We start from the raw sequence: 16,248 nt of genomic DNA on the forward strand, positions 1-16,248 counted from the left end.
CCCAGATTTATTAGTTAATCAACTTGATTATTATTTTTGATTAAATCCTGATTATTTATTTATTAATACACCATTTTATTATTGTATTAAATCCCCAGATTTATTATTAGATTAATCCACCTGATTATTTGATTAATCCTGAATTTTTGGGGGTTAATACACAGGGTTAATTAGGATTTCCCCCACCCCCAGGGGGGTTATTTTGGTTAAATCCCAGGGAATTAAGGAAATACACAGTTTTTAAAACCTGTTTTAGGGGTTTCACACCTGAAAAGGAAATCACTTGTTTTAGGGTTAATCACCGGGTTTTATTGTGAAATTCACCCCGGGTTATTATTTTTAATTTACACCTGATTTTTGTGATTAAAAACACATGATTTTTAAAATTTTTTCATGATTAATACACACATGATTATTATGATTAATACACACATGATTATTATTGTGATTAATACACACATGATTATTATTATGATTAATACACACATGATTATTATGATTAATACACACATGATTATTATGATTAATATACACATGATTATTATGATTAATAAAATATTAATTTAAAACACGTTTTTAAATTAATAAATAAATTTTTAATTAAACACCTGATTATTATTTATTAATAACAGTTTAATTAAATGATTAATAAAATGATTATTTTTTGGGGATTAATTAAACGTTATTTTTGTTAAATCACACTTTGAATTATTATGATTAAAAAACAACAGTTTAAGGAAAACCCTGGATTTTTAAGGGAAAACCCGGGATTATTATTGTAAATACCCCCTTTTTATTTTTAATCCTTTTTTGTTTCCTTTTTTTTTTTCCCCCCTTTTTTTTTTTCCACACGTTATTTAAATCACTTTAATTGGGTTTCCACACATGAATTTTATTTCACACTTTAATTTAAAAACCCCCAGTTAACAACATTTTTTAATTAAAACCCCAATTTTGAAAACACAGAAAAATTTCACTTTATTTTTTGTTTTCTTTTTGTGTTAATTTTGTTTTTTGTTAATTCCAAATTTGATTAAAAAAATTCCTTTGGGTAAACATTTTGGAATAAAACCCCTGTTTTATTTTAATTTAATTCGTTTCCTAAAACCCGGGGTTTTTAAAAGGGAAAAATTTTCGGAATTCGGGGTTAACGTTTTTTTGGGCCTGGAAACCACATTGTTGTTGCTAAAAAAAAACCCGGGGAACAAAGGGGCCCCCCTTTTTCCTCTTGGGAACCCCATAAAATGATGACCCCAAAAAACCCCCCTTTTATTCCTATTTTTTCCCGTTTCCTTTCCCTTTTTTTCCCCCCAAAAACCTTTCCCCCTCCTTTTTTTTAAATATTTAACACTTTTTAAACTTAGGTTTCAAACAAGGGCCCCTTTAATTTGTGATTTTAATTCCCGGCCAAACCAAAATAAATTTTAACCTAAAAACCCTTTTTTTGGCAAACCCAAACACTTTCCATTAGGTTTTTTTCCTTTTCGGGATTTTTGGTTTTTTGGTCGCCGTTCCCCTTTTCCCAAAAAATTCCTGTTTTTTCTTCCCAAATAAAATGTTTTGACCGTTCGATTTGATTTACCCTGGATGAAAGAAAAATCAAAATTTTCCCCAAAAACACCCCCGGTTTAAGGAACCCACGTGTTGTTGGGCCTCTGGGGACAAGGTTTTTCCCCATTTCCCGAATTTAATGAAATGATACCAATAAACAGTTACATTTTTTCAGGGTTTCTTTCTTTTTTGTTTCCACGGAAACAGTTACATTTATAAATAATTAATTATACAATACATTACATGGTTTTCAAATCAGGGAAGGGTAATCGGGGGCTTGTGTTTTGTTTTGGTAAACAAAAAAACTGTTGGGTTTAAATTTGGAATGGGCATTTTAGTTGGGTTTACTTGGTTGGGAAAAGGTTGGGTGGTTTACATTTGGCATAGTTTTTTTCCCAAAAAATGGGGCCATTTAGTTGTGTTTACCTGATGACCCCAATTTGTTTCCCCAGAAAAAATGGTGCACTATTTTTGGTTTACGGGGTATTACACTAGTTGTTTTTACATGTTTTCACAAAACGTTTTTACATGTTTTCACAAAACGTTTTTACATGTTTTACAATTACGTTTTTACATGTTTTCACAAAACGTTTTTACATGTATTCAATTACGTTTTTACATGTTTTCACATTGTTTTTACATGTATTCCCAAGCTGTGTTTACATGTATGTGCACTAGTTGTGTTTACATGTATGTGCACTCAGTTGTGTTTTACATGTATGTGCACTGCTGTGTTTACATGCATATGCACTAGTTGTGTTTGCTGTATGTGCACTAGTTGTGTTACATGTATGTACACTAGTTGTGTTTACATGTATGTACATAGTTGTGTTACATGTATATACACTAATTTAACATTTATGTACCATTAGTTGTGTTTACATGTATGTGCACTAGCTGTGTTTACATGTATGCCTAGCTGTGTTTACATGTATGCACTAGCTGTGTTTACATGTATGTGCACTAGATGTGTTTACATGTATGTGCACTAGTTGTGTTTACATGTATGTGCACTAGTTGTGTTTACATGTATGTGCACTAGCTGTGTTTACATGTATGTGCACTAGCTGTGTTTACATGTATAATGCACTAGTTGTGTTTACATGTATGTGCACTAGCTGTGTTTACATGTATGTGCACTGGCTGTGTTTACATGTATATACTAGCTGTGTTTACATGTATGTACTCGGCTGTGTTTACATGTATGTGCACTAGTTGTGTTTACATGTATGTGCACTGATTGTGTTTACATGTATGTACACTAGTTGTGTTTATGTGTATGTGCACTAGTTGTGTTTACATGTATGTACACTAGCTGTGTTTACATGTATGTACTAGTTGTGTTTACATGTATGTGCACTAGTTGTGTTTACATGTATGTGCACTAGCTGTGTTTACATGTATGTGCACTAGCTGTGTTTACATGTATGTACACTAGCTGTGTTTACATGTATGTGCACTAGTTGTGTTTACATGTATGTGCACTAGCTGTGTTTACATGTATGTACACTAGCTGTGTTTTACATGTATGTGCACTAGCTGTGTTTATGTACACTAGCTGTGTTTACATGTATGTACACTAGTTGTGTTTACATGTATGTGCACTAGCTGTGTTTACATGTATGTGCACTAGTTGTGTTTACATGTATGTGCACTAGTTGTGTTTACATGTATATACACTAGCTGTGTTTACATGTATGTGCACTAGTTGTGTTTACATGTATATACACTAGCTGTGTTTACATGTATGTGCACTAGTTGTGTTTACATGTATGTGCACTAGCTGTGTTTACATGTATGTGCACTAGCTGTGTTTACATGTATGTACACTAGTTGTGTTTACATGTATGTGCACTAGTTGTGTTTACATGTATGTGCACTAGCTGTGTTTACATGTATGTGCACTAGTTGTGTTTACATGTATGTGCACTAGTTGTGTTTGTGTATGTGCACTAGTTGTGTTTACATGTATGTACACTAGTTGTGTTTACATGTATGTGCACTAGTTGTGTTTACATGTATGTGCACTAGTTGTGTTTACATGTATGTGCACTAGCTGTGTTTACATGTATGTACTAGTTGTGTTTACATGTATGTGCACTAGTTGTGTTTACATGTATGTGCACTAGTTGTGTTTACATGTATGTGCACTAGTTGTGTTTACATGTATGTACACTAGCTGTGTTTACATGTATATACGAGCTGTGTTTACATGTATGTGCACTAGCTGTGTTTACATGTATGTGCACTAGTTGTGTTTACATGTATGTGCACTAGTTGTGTTTACATGTATGTGCACTAGTTGTGTTTACATGTATGTGCACTAGCTGTGTTTACATGTATGTGCACTAGCTGTGTTTACATGTATGTGCACTAGTTGTGTTTACATGTATGTGCACTAGCTGTGTTTACATGTATGTGCACTAGCTGTGTTTACATGTATGTACACTAGCTGTGTTTACATGTATGTGCACTAGTTGTGTTTACATGTATGTGCACTAGTTGTGTTTACATGTATGTGCACTAGTTGTGTTTACATGTATGTACACTAGTTGTGTTTACATGTATGTGCACTAGCTGTGTTTACATGTATGTGCACTAGTTGTGTTTACATGTATGTGCACTAGTTGTGTTTACATGTATGTGCACTAGTTGTGTTTACATGTATGTGCACTAGTTGTGTTTACATGTATGTACACTAGCTGTGTTTACATGTATGTGCACTAGCTGTGTTTACATGTATGTGCACTAGTTGTGTTTACATGTATGTGCACTAGTTGTGTTTACATGTATGTGCACTAGTTGTGTTTACATGTATGTGCACTAGCTGTGTTTACATGTATGTGCACTAGTTGTGTTTACATGTATGTGCACTAGCTGTGTTTACATGTATGTGCACTAGCTGTGTTTACATGTATGCACTAGTTGTGTTTACATGTATGTGCACTAGACGTGATTACATGTATGTGCACTAGCTGTGTTTACATGTATGTGCACTAGTTGTGTTTACATGTATGTGCACTAGCTGTGTTTACATGTATGTGCACTAGCTGTGTTTACATGTATGTGCACTAGCTGTGTTTACATGTATGTGCACTAGTTGTGTTTACATGTATGTGCACTAGTTGTGTTTACATGTATGTGCACTAGCTGTGTTTACATGTATGTGCACTAGCTGTGTTTACATGTATGTACACTAGTTGTGTTTACATGTATGTGCACTAGTTGTGTTTACATGTATGTGCACTAGCTGTGTTTACATGTATGTACACTAGTTGTGTTTACATGTATGTGCACTAGTTGTGTTTACATGTATGTGCACTAGCTGTGTTTACATGTATGTACACTAGTTGTGTTTACATGTATGTGCACTAGCTGTGTTTACATGTATGTGCACTAGCTGTGTTTACATGTATGTGCACTAGTTGTGTTTACATGTATGTGCACTAGCTGTGTTTACATGTATGTGCACTAGCTGTGTTTACATGTATGTGCACTAGTTGTGTTTACATGTATGTGCACTAGTTGTGTTTACATGTATGTGCACTAGCTGTGTTTACATGTATGTACACTAGCTGTGTTTACATGTATGTACACTAGTTGTGTTTACATGTATGTGCACTAGCTGTGTTTACATGTATGTGCACTAGTTGTGTTTACATGTATGTGCACTAGTTGTGTTTACATGTATGTGCACTAGCTGTGTTTACATGTATACACTAGTTGTGTTTACATGTATGCACTAGCTGTGTTTACATGTATGTGCACTAGCTGTGTTTACATGTATGTACACTAGTTGTGTTTACATGTATGTGCACTAGTTGTGTTTACATGTATGTGCACTAGCTGTGTTTACATGTATGTACACTAGTTGTGTTTACATGTATGTGCACTAGTTGTGTTTACATGTATGTGCACTAGTTGTGTTTACATGTATGTGCACTAGTTGTGTGTTTACATGTATGTGCACTAGTTGTGTTTACATGTATGCACTAGCTGTGTTTACATGTATGTGCACTAGCTGTTTACATGTATGTACACTAGTTGTGTTTACATGTATGTGCACTAGCTGTGTTTACATGTATGTGCACTAGTTGTGTTTACATGTATGTGCACTAGCTGTGTTTACATGTATGTGCACTAGTTGTGTTTACATGTATGTACTAGCTGTGTTTATATACACTAGCTGTGTTTACATGTATGTACACTAGTTGTGTTTACATGTATGTGCACTAGCTGTGTTTACATGTATGTACACTAGCTGTGTTTACATGTATGTGCACTAGTTGTGTTTACATGTATGTGCACTAGCTGTGTTTACATGTATGTGCACTAGTTGTGTTGACATGTATGTGCACTAGTTGTGTTTACATGTATGTGCACTAGTTGTGTTTACATGTATGTGCACTAGTTGTGTTTACATGTATGTGCACTAGTTGTGTTTACATGTATGTACACTAGCTGTGTTTACATGTATGTACACTAGTTGTGTTTACATGTATGTGCACTAGCTGTGTTTACATGTATATACACTAGCTGTGTTTACATGTATGTACACTAGCTGTGTTTACATGTATGTGCACTAGCTGTGTTTACATGTATGTGCACTAGTTGTGTTTACATGTATGTGCACTAGCTGTGTTTACATGTATGTACACTAGTTGTGTTTACATGTATGTGCACTAGTTGTGTTTACATGTATGTGCACTAGTTGTGTTTACATGTATGTGCACTAGCTGTGTTTACATGTATGTGCACTAGTTGTGTTTACATGTATGTGCACTAGCTGTGTTTACATGTATGTGCACTAGCTGTGTTTACATGTATGTACACTAGCTGTGTTTACATGTATGTGCACTAGTTGTGTTTACATGTATGTACACTAGTTGTGTTTACATGTATGTACACTAGTTGTGTTTACATGTATGTACACTAGTTGTGTTTACATGTATGTGCACTAGCTGTGTTTACATGTATGTACACTAGCTGTGTTTACATGTATGTACACTAGCTGTGTTTACATGTATGTGCACTAGCTGTGTTTACATGTATGTGCACTAGCTGTGTTTACATGTATGTGCACTAGTTGTGTTTACATGTATGTACACTAGCTGTGTTTACATGTATGTGCACTAGCTGTGTTTACATGTGCACTAGTTGTGTTTACATGTATGTAAACTAGTTGTGTTTACATGTATGTACACTAGTTGTGTTTACATGTATGTACACTGTGTTTACATGTATATTGCACTAGCTGTGTTTACATGTATGTACACTAGTTGTGTTTACATGTATGTACACTAGTTGTGTTTACATGTATGTGCACTAGCTGTGTTTACATGTATGTACACTAGCTGTGTTTACATGTATGTACACTAGTTGTGTTTACATGTATGTACACTAGTTGTGTTTACATGTATGTGCACTAGCTGTGTTTACATGTATGTGCACTAGCTGTGTTTACATGTATGTGCACTAGTTGTGTTTACATGTATATGCACTAGCTGTGTTTACATGTATGTGCACTAGCTGTGTTTACATGTATGTGCACTAGCTGTGTTTACATGTATGTGCACTAGTTGTGTTTACATGTATGTGCACTAGTTGTGTTTACATGTATGTGCACTAGTTGTGTTTACATGTATATACACTAGCTGTGTTTACATGTATGTACACTAGTTGTGTTTACATGTATGTGCACTAGTTGTGTTTACATGTATGTGCACTAGCTGTGTTTACATGTATGTGCACTAGTTGTGTTTACATATGTATGTGCACTAGCTGTGTATGTGCACTAGTTGTGTTTACATGTATGTGCACTAGCTGTGTTTACATGTATGTGCACTAGCTGTGTTTACATGTATGTACACTAGCTGTGTTTACATGTATGTGCACTAGTTGTGTTTACATGTATGTGCACTAGCTGTGTGTTTACATGTGTTTACATGTACACTAGCTGTGTTTACATGTATGTGCACTAGCTGTGTTTACATGTATATACACTAGCTGTGTTTACATGTATGTGCACTAGCTGTGTTTACATGTATGTGCACTAGTTGTGTTTACATGTATGTGCACTAGCTGTGTTTACATGTATGTACACTAGCTGTGTTTACATGTATGTGCACTAGCTGTGTTTACATGTATGTGCACTAGCTGTGTTTACATGTATGTGCACTAGCTGTGTTTACATGTATGTACACTAGTTGTGTTTACATGTATGTGCACTAGTTGTGTTTACATGTATGTGCACTAGTTGTGTTTACATGTATGTGCACTAGTTGTGTTTACATGTATGTGCACTAGTTGTGTTTACATGTATGTGCAATTAGTTGTGTTTTACATATGTTTACATGTATGTGCACTAGTTGTGTTTACATGTATGTGCACTAGCTGTGTTTACATGTATGTGCACTAGTTGTGTTTACATGTATGTGCACTAGTTGTGTTTACATGTATGTGCACTAGCTGTGTTTACATGTATGTGCACTAGCTGTTTACATGTATGTACTAATTTGTGTTTACATGTATGTACACTAGTTGTGTTTACATGTATGTGCACTAGTTGTGTTTACATGTATGTGCACTAGTTGTGTTTACATGTATGTGCACTAGTTGTGTTTACATGTATGACATGTATGTGCACTAGTTGTGTTTACATGTATGTGCACTAGTTGTGTTTACATGTATGTGCACTAGCTGTGTTTACATGTATGTGCACTAGTTGTGTTTACATGTGTATGTGCACTAGTTGTGTTTACATGTATGTGCACTAGTTGTGTTTACATGTATGTGCACTAGTTGTGTTTACATGTGTATGTGCACTAGTTGTGTTTACATGTATGTGCACTAGCTGTGTTTACATGTGTGCACCAGTTGTGTTTACATGTATGTACACTAGCTGTGTTTACATGTATGTGCACTAGCTGTGTTTACATGTATGTGCACTAGCTGTGTTTACATGTATGTGTTTGTACACCACTGTTGTGTTTACATGTATGTGCACTAGTTGTGTTTACATGTGCACTAGTTGTGTTTACATGTATGTGCACTAGCTGTGTTTACATGTATGTACACTAGCTGTGTTTACATGTATGTACACTAGCTGTGTTTACATGTATGTACACTAGTTGTGTTTACATGTATGTACACTAGTTGTGTTTACATGTATGTACACTAGTTGTGTTTACATGTATGTGCACTAGCTGTGTTTACATGTATGTGCACTAGTATGTACACTAGTTGTGTTTACATGTATGTACACTAGTTGTGTTTACATGTATGTGCACTAGCTGTGTTTACATGTATGTGCACTAGCTGTGTTTACATGTATGTGCACTAGTTGTGTTTACATGTATTATATGCACTAGCTGTGTTTACATGTATGTACTAGCTGTGTTTACATGTATGTGCACTAGTTGTGTTTACATGTATGTGCACTCGCTGTGTTTACATGTATATGCACTAGCTGTGTTTACATGTATGTTCACTAGCTGTGTTTACATGTATGTGCACCATGTATGTGCACTAGTTGTGTTTATACAAGTATGTGCACTAGCTGTGTTTACATGTATGTGCACTAGCTGTGTTTACATGTATGTGCACTAGTTGTGTTTATGTACACTAGTTGTGTTTACATGTATGTGCACTAGCTGTGTTTACATGTATGTACACTAGCTGTGTTTACATGTATGTACACTAGTTGTGTTTACATGTATGTGCACTAGCTGTGTTTACATGTATGTGCACTAGTTGTGTTGACATGTATGTGCACTAGTTGTGTTTACATGTATGTGCACTAGCTGTGTTTACATGTATATACACTAGTTGTGTTGACATGTATGTGCACTAGTTGTGTTTACATGTATGTGCACTAGCTGTGTTTACATGTATGTACACTAGTTGTGTTTACATGTATGTGCACTAGCTGTGTTTACATGTATGTGCACTAGTTGTGTTTACATGTATGTGCACTAGCTGTGTTTACATGTATGTGCACTAGTTGTGTTTACTAGTTGTGTTTACATGTATGTGCACTAGTTGTGTTTACATGTATGTGCACTAGTTGTGTTTACATGTATGTGCACTAGCTGTGTTTACATGTATGTGCACTAGTTGTGTTTACATGTATGTAGTATGTGCACTAGCTGTGTTTACATGTATGTGCACTAGTTGTGTTTACATGTATGTGCACTAGTTGTGTTTACATGTATATACACTAGCTGTGTTTACATGTATGTGCACTAGCTGTGTTTACATGTATGTGCACTAGTTGTGTTTACATGTATGTGCACTAGCTGTGTTTACATGTATGTGCACTAGCTGTGTTTACATGTATGTGCACTAGTTGTGTTTACATGTATGTACACTAGTTGTGTTTACATGTATGTGCACTAGTTGTGTTTACATGTATGTGCACTAGCTGTGTTTACATGTATGTGCACTAGTTGTGTTTACATGTATGTACACTAGTTGTGTTTACATGTATGTGCACTAGCTGTGTTTACATGTATGTACACTAGCTGTGTTTACATGTATGTACACTAGTTGTGTTTACATGTATGTGCACTAGCTGTGTTTACATGTATGTGCACTAGTTGTGTTGACATGTATGTGCACTAGTTGTGTTTACATGTATGTGCACTAGCTGTGTTTACATGTATGTGCACTAGTTGTGTTGACATGTATGTGCACTAGTTGTGTTTACATGTATGTACACTAGCTGTGTTTACATGTATGTACACTAGTTGTGTTTACATGTATGTGCACTAGCTGTGTTTACATGTATATACATGTATACGAGCTGTGTTTACATGTATGTGCACTAGCTGTGTTTACATGTATGTGCACTAGTTGTGTTTACATGTATGTGCACTAGCTGTGTTTACATGTATGTGCACTAGTTGTGTTTACATGTATGCACTAGCTGTGTTTACATGTATGTGCACTAGCTGTGTTTACATGTATGTACACTAGTTGTGTTTACATGTATGTGCACTAGCTGTGTTTACATGTATGTACACTAGTTGTGTTTACATGTATGTGCACTAGCTGTGTTTACATGTATGTGCACTAGCTGTGTTTACATGTATGTGCACTAGCTGTGTTTACATGTATGCACTGTGTTACATGTATGTGCACTAGTTGTGTTTACATGTATGTGCACTAGCTGTGTTTACATGTATGTGCACTAGTTGTGTCACTAGTTGTGTTTACATGTATGTGCACTAGCTGTGTTTACATGTATGTACTTGTTTACATGTATGTGCACTAGCTGTGTTTACATGTATGTGCACTAGTTGTGTTTACATGTATGTGCACTAGCTGTGTTTACATGTATGTACACTAGTTGTGTTTACATGTATGTGCACTAGCTGTGTTTACATGTATGTACTGTTTACATGTATGTACACTAGCTGTGTTTACATGTATGTACACTAGCTGTGTTTACATGTATGTGCACTAGTTGTGTTTACATGTATGTACACTAGTTGTGTTTACATGTATGTGCACTAGTTGTGTTTACATGTATGTGCACTAGCTGTGTTTATATGTATATACACTAGTTGTGTTTACATGTATGTGCACTAGCTGTGTTTACATGTATGTGCACTAGTTGTGTTTACATGTATGTGCACTAGCTGTGTTTACATGTATGTGCACTAGCTGTGTTTATATGTATATACACTAGCTGTGTTTACATGTATGTACACTAGTTGTGTTTACATGTATGTACACTAGTTGTGTTTACATGTGTGTGCACTAGTTGTGTTTGTTTAATAACAAGTGTTTCTTCTTCATGTCCTCCTCAGAAATGTCTTCGCTGTGGAGCTTGAGACCGGCGCTGACGTCACTGTTTCAAGGTGAGGGAGGGGCCAGGAGGCGGTCTCCAGGTGAGGGAGGGGCCAGGAGGTGGTCTCCAGGTGAGGGAGGGGCCAGGAGGCGGTCTCCAGGTGAGGGAGGGGCCAGGAGGCGGTCTCCAGGTGAGGGAGGGGCCAGGAGGCGGTCTTCTCCAGAAGTAAATTCCCAGCCATCTGATTGGTCCCTCTGACTGGCTTACTGTGCATGGCGTTAGGCGCTGAGGCTCATGGGTATTGTAGTGTCTGGAAGCTGAACCGACAGGTAAAACCTGAATCCTCAGAAACAAAGTTAAAGTAGCGTTCTGTTCCTTGTCGTCTCTGCAGCGTCCCAGCATGCATCTGGCTGGACGGGTCCCGCCCTCTCCAGGACCATGGCCACCCTGAACCAGATGCACCGCCAGGGGAAACCCAAACCGCCTGTCAAGTCCGTCGGCGCCACGTTCGGCCGCCCGCAGCTGAAGGCGGTGATCCTGAAGACCATGATCCGGAAGCCCAAGAAGCCAAACTCCGCCAACAGGAAGTGCGCTCGAGTGCGTCTGTCCAACGGCAAAGAGGCGGTGGCCTTCATCCCCGGGGAGGGCCACAACCTGCAGGAGCACAACGTGGTGCTGGTGGAGGGGGGGCGGACCCAGGACCTGCCCGGGGTCAAGCTCAAGGTGGTGCGAGGCAAATATGACTGTGCTCACGTGGTGAAGAAGAAGCAGTAGAGATGATCAAGAACTCCATCGACACGCGTGATGCCAGACGTCGCCACGGAGACGAGGGGGCGGAGTCGATGAGCCGCATCGCGGGTCAGGAGAGTTCACGTGTACTCTGACCTTCACGTGTACTCTGACCTTCACATGTACTCTGACCTTCACATGTACTCTGACCTTCACGTGTACTCTGACCTTCACGTGTACTCTGACCTTCACATGTACTCTGACCTTCACGTGTACTCTGACCTTCACATGTACTCTGACCTTCACGTGTACTCTGACCTTCACGTGTACTCTGACCTTCACGTGTACTCTGACACATACTTGGCTCACGTGTACCTGACCTTCACGTACTCACCACGTGTACTCTGACCTTCACGCAGCTGACCTTCACTTGTACTCTGACCTTCACATGTACTCTGACCTTCACGCCCACTTGACCTGACGCATCACTTCCCGTCCACATGGAGGTGACACTCACGTGTACTCTGACCTCCACATGTGTGACATCACTCCTTCCCACATGGAGGTGTGACTTCCTGTGTCATGGAGGTGACATCACTTCCCTGTCCACATGAGGTGACATCACTTCCTCGCCCGGTCCACATGGAGGTGACATCACCTTCCATGGGTCCACATGGAGGTGACATCACTTCCTGTCCACATGGAGGTGACATCACTTCCTGTCCACATGGAGGTGACGTCACTTCCTGTCCACATGGAGGTGACATCACTTCCTGTCCACATGGAGGTGACGTCGCTTCCTGTCCACATCTGACGTCTCCTGTCCATGACATCGCCACTTCCCACATGGAGGTGACATCGCTTCCTGTGCACATGGAGGTGACATCGCTTCCTGTGCACATGGAGGTGACATCACTTCCTGTGCACATGGAGGTGACATCGCTTCCTGTGCACATGGAGGTGACATCACTTCCTGTGCACATGGAGGTGACATCGCTTCCTGTCCACATGGAGGTGACATCACTTCCTGTGCACATGGAGGTGACATCACTTCCTGTCCACATGGAGGTGACATCACTTCCTGTCCACATGGAGGTGACATCACTTCCTGTCCACATGGAGGTGACATCACTTCCTGTCCACATGGAGGTGACGTCACTTCCTGTCCACATGGAGGTGACATCGCTTCCTGTCCACATGGAGGTGACATCGCTTCCTGTGCACATGGAGGTGACATCGCTTCCTGTGCACATGGAGGTGACGTCACTTCCTGTCCACATGGAGGTGACGTCACTTCCTGTCCACATGGAGGTGACATCGCTTCCTGTCCACATGGATGTGACATCGCTTCCTGTCCACATGGATGTGACATCGCTTCCTGTGCACATGGAGGTGACATCACTTCCTGTGCACATGGATGTGACATCACTTCCTGTCCACATGGATGTGACATCGCTTCCTGTCCACATGGAGGTGACATCGCTTCCTGTCCACATGGATGTGACATCACTTCCTGTCCACATGGATGTGACATCGCTTCCTGTGCACATGGAGGTGACATCACTTCCTGTGCACATGGATGTGACATCACTTCCTGTCCACATGGATGTGACATCGCTTCCTGTGCACATGGATGTGACATCACTTCCTGTCCACATGGATGTGACATCGCTTCCTGTGCACATGGAGGTGACATCACTTCCTGTCCACATGGAGGTGACATCGCTTCCTGTCCACATGGAGGTGACGTCACTTCCTGTCCACATGGAGGTGACATCGCTTCCGGTCCACATGGAGGTGACGTCACTTCCTGTCCACATGGAGGTGACATCGCTTCCTGTCCACATGGATGTGACATCACTTCCTGTCCACATGGATGTGACATCGCTTCCTGTGCACATGGAGGTGACATCACTTCCTGTCCACATGGATGTGACATCACTTCCTGTCCACATGGATGTGACATCGCTTCCTGTGCACATGGAGGTGACATCACTTCCTGTGCACATGGAGGTGACATCGCTTCCTGTCCACATGGAGGTGACATCGCTTCCACTGCCACTCACTTCCTGTGCACATGGAGGTGACATCGCTTCCTGTCCACATGGAGGTGACATCGCTTCCGGTCCACATGGAGATGACGCTTGTTGGTCGTGTTATTTATCCTGGTAGAATCACTGAGACTAAACAATAAAGAGACGGAGACAATACACTGTGTCAGTCTCCATATGTAAACTACACGTAAAGATCTTCACATCAATACATCAGGAGCTGTAGAAATGTTTCTATTGAGCCTTAACTCTGGTGGTTCTGGTGCCCCCTGTGGACTTAAGAGGTAGTGCTGGTTAGATATGCGTGTGTGTATATATTAGGGCTGTCAATCGATTTAAAAAAATTAACTAATTAATCGCACATTTTGAAATTGCGATTAATTAATCACGATGTCGCAATTAAAAGTTAAAAGTTCATTCTTTTTAAAGACCAAACTTGACACAGAGCTGTGTTTTCAAAGAGGCTCCTACCTATAAAGTGCCAGCGAGGTATTTAATATTGTGGATGATAAATTGTTTCTTCAGTGAAACATCAGATTAGTAAAAAAAAAGAAGTATATAGAGACCCCATTGGTCCTGTCATCTTTACCACTGAACAGCAGAACCAGTGGCCTTGATAACTGACTGACATTCACATATGTCCTGTTAACCCTCTGGAGGCTGGGGGCATTTTATACATTTTACAAACAAACAAAAAATTCACCTTTTAAAGGCGTTTGCATGTGACACACCCCCACGTGTTCTACATCAAACATTCCAGAACAATCTCAGCTCTATTCAATGAGGCTCATTGTCCTCGTGCCGTGTTCTCTGCTCTCTGACTGACAGGCTGCTAAATGAGCCTTACCTGTGAGGTGGGAGGTCCTTTGTGATTTACTGAGTGTTCATTGGTTGTTTTTTCCCAAAATGTTGACAGACAAACGGATTGACCAATCACGGTGAAGGTTTCGTGTGACGAGTTCTTTCCGCGCCGCGTCCCCCGACACGTCGCCCCTCCGTTCCTCTGTGGATCAGAGGGGGAGACGGGAGGAAGGAGGAGCAGGAGGAAACCCGACTGATTCATCCACGAGTTAAACTCATTTATGCTCCTTATTTTCGCTGAGAAATAATTGTTTTAAATACGGAAGCAGTGTTAAACCGTACTGCCGCGGTTTGACACTCGGTTTGAGTGTAAAAACTTCAACGAACACCGGAAGTAAACAAAGTTGCGTTAATTGCGTTAAAATATTTTAGTGCGTTAACGCGGCCAAATTAATCGCATAGATTAACGCGTTAACGCTGACAGCCCTAGTATATATATATATATCTATATACATATAGATTTGTGTATATATACACTACCGTTCAAAAGTTTGGGATCACCCAGACAATTTCGTGTCTTCCATGAAAAATCACACTTTGACATTGACAAGGTTAGAAATAATGATTAATATTTGAAATATTAATTTTGTTCTACAAACTTCAAGCTCAAAGGAAGGCCAGTTGTATCGCTTATATCACCAGCATAACTGTTTTCAGCTGTGCTAACATAATTGCAAGGGTTTTCTAATCATCCATTAGTCTTCTAAGGCGATAACACAATGTACCATCAGAACACTGGAGTGATGATGAAATGGGCCTCTATACACCTCTGGAGACATGTCATTAGAAACCAGACGTTTCACCTAGAAGAGTCATTTACCACATTAACAATGTAGAGAGGGTATTTATGATTGATTTAATGTTATCTTCATTGAAAGAACAGAGCTTTTCTTTGAAAAATAAAGTCATTTCTAAGTGATCCCAAACTTTAGAACGGTAGTGTATATATGTGTGTATATATATATATATGTGTATATACACACCCATATATATGTGTGTATATACACACATATATATGGGAGGAGACGCTGGAGAGATTACATCTCCTGGCTGGCCTGGGAACTCCTCGGGATCCCCCAGAATGAGCTGGAAAGTGTTGCGGGCGAGAGGGAAGTCTGGGTCGACCTGCTGGGTCTGCTGCCCCCAAGACCCGACCCTGGAATAAGCGGATGAGAATGGATGGAATGACATATATATATATATATATATATATATTTGTGTGTGTGTATATATATAGATTTGTGTAGCCTATATATATATATA

At 39.4% G+C, this 16,248-nt stretch overlaps 2 protein-coding genes across 11 annotated transcripts; both read left to right on the plus strand.

Moving 5' to 3' along the window:
• The first annotated feature begins 11,314 nt into the window (after positions 1 to 11,314).
• Positions 11,315 to 12,123, plus strand: mrps12 (mitochondrial ribosomal protein S12). The gene is made up of 2 exons (XM_056444525.1): positions 11,315 to 11,414; positions 11,736 to 12,123. Exons 1-2 carry the CDS (start codon positions 11,351 to 11,353, stop codon positions 12,116 to 12,118), a joined length of 447 nt encoding a protein of 148 aa, XP_056300500.1. The 5' UTR covers positions 11,315 to 11,350; the 3' UTR covers positions 12,119 to 12,123.
• Positions 12,124 to 12,755: 632 nt separating this feature from the next.
• On the plus strand, positions 12,756 to 14,283 carry LOC130213087 (uncharacterized). Of its 10 annotated transcripts, none has more exons than XM_056444517.1 (4): positions 12,759 to 12,860; positions 12,926 to 13,033; positions 13,196 to 14,113; positions 14,157 to 14,283. In XM_056444517.1, the coding sequence occupies exons 1-4, from the start codon at positions 12,774 to 12,776 to the stop codon at positions 14,265 to 14,267; spliced, it is 1,224 nt and encodes a 407-aa protein (XP_056300492.1). In that variant the 5' UTR covers positions 12,759 to 12,773; the 3' UTR covers positions 14,268 to 14,283. The 10 variants fall into 10 exon arrangements, with proteins under 10 accessions (XP_056300494.1, XP_056300492.1, XP_056300493.1 ...); XM_056444518.1 differs by having other exon boundaries at positions 13,223 to 14,113; XM_056444519.1 differs by having other exon boundaries at positions 12,756 to 12,860; positions 12,926 to 13,843.
• Positions 14,284 to 16,248: the final 1,965 nt, after the last annotated feature.

Source organism: Pseudoliparis swirei, chromosome 22 (assembly GCF_029220125.1).
Source record: "Pseudoliparis swirei isolate HS2019 ecotype Mariana Trench chromosome 22, NWPU_hadal_v1, whole genome shotgun sequence".
In the NCBI taxonomy this organism is placed as follows: domain Eukaryota; kingdom Metazoa; phylum Chordata; class Actinopteri; order Perciformes; family Liparidae; genus Pseudoliparis; species Pseudoliparis swirei.

Coding starts and splice junctions, on each gene's coding strand:
- mrps12 (XM_056444525.1), top strand. CDS start 11,351: ATGTCCTCCTCAGAAATGTCTTCGCTGTGGAGCTTGAGACCGGCGCTG. Junction 11,415..11,735: donor GCTGACGTCACTGTTTCAAG/GTGAGGGAGGGG, acceptor TCGTCTCTGCAG/CGTCCCAGCATGCATCTGGC.
- LOC130213087 (XM_056444509.1), top strand. CDS start 12,774: ATGGAGGTGACATCACTTCCTGTCCACATGGAGGTGACGTCACTTCCT. Junction 12,861..12,925: donor CACTTCCTGTCCACATGGAG/GTGACGTCGCTT, acceptor TCCCACATGGAG/GTGACATCGCTTCCTGTGCA. Junction 14,114..14,156: donor CGCTTCCTGTCCACATGGAG/GTGACATCGCTT, acceptor GTGCACATGGAG/GTGACATCGCTTCCTGTCCA.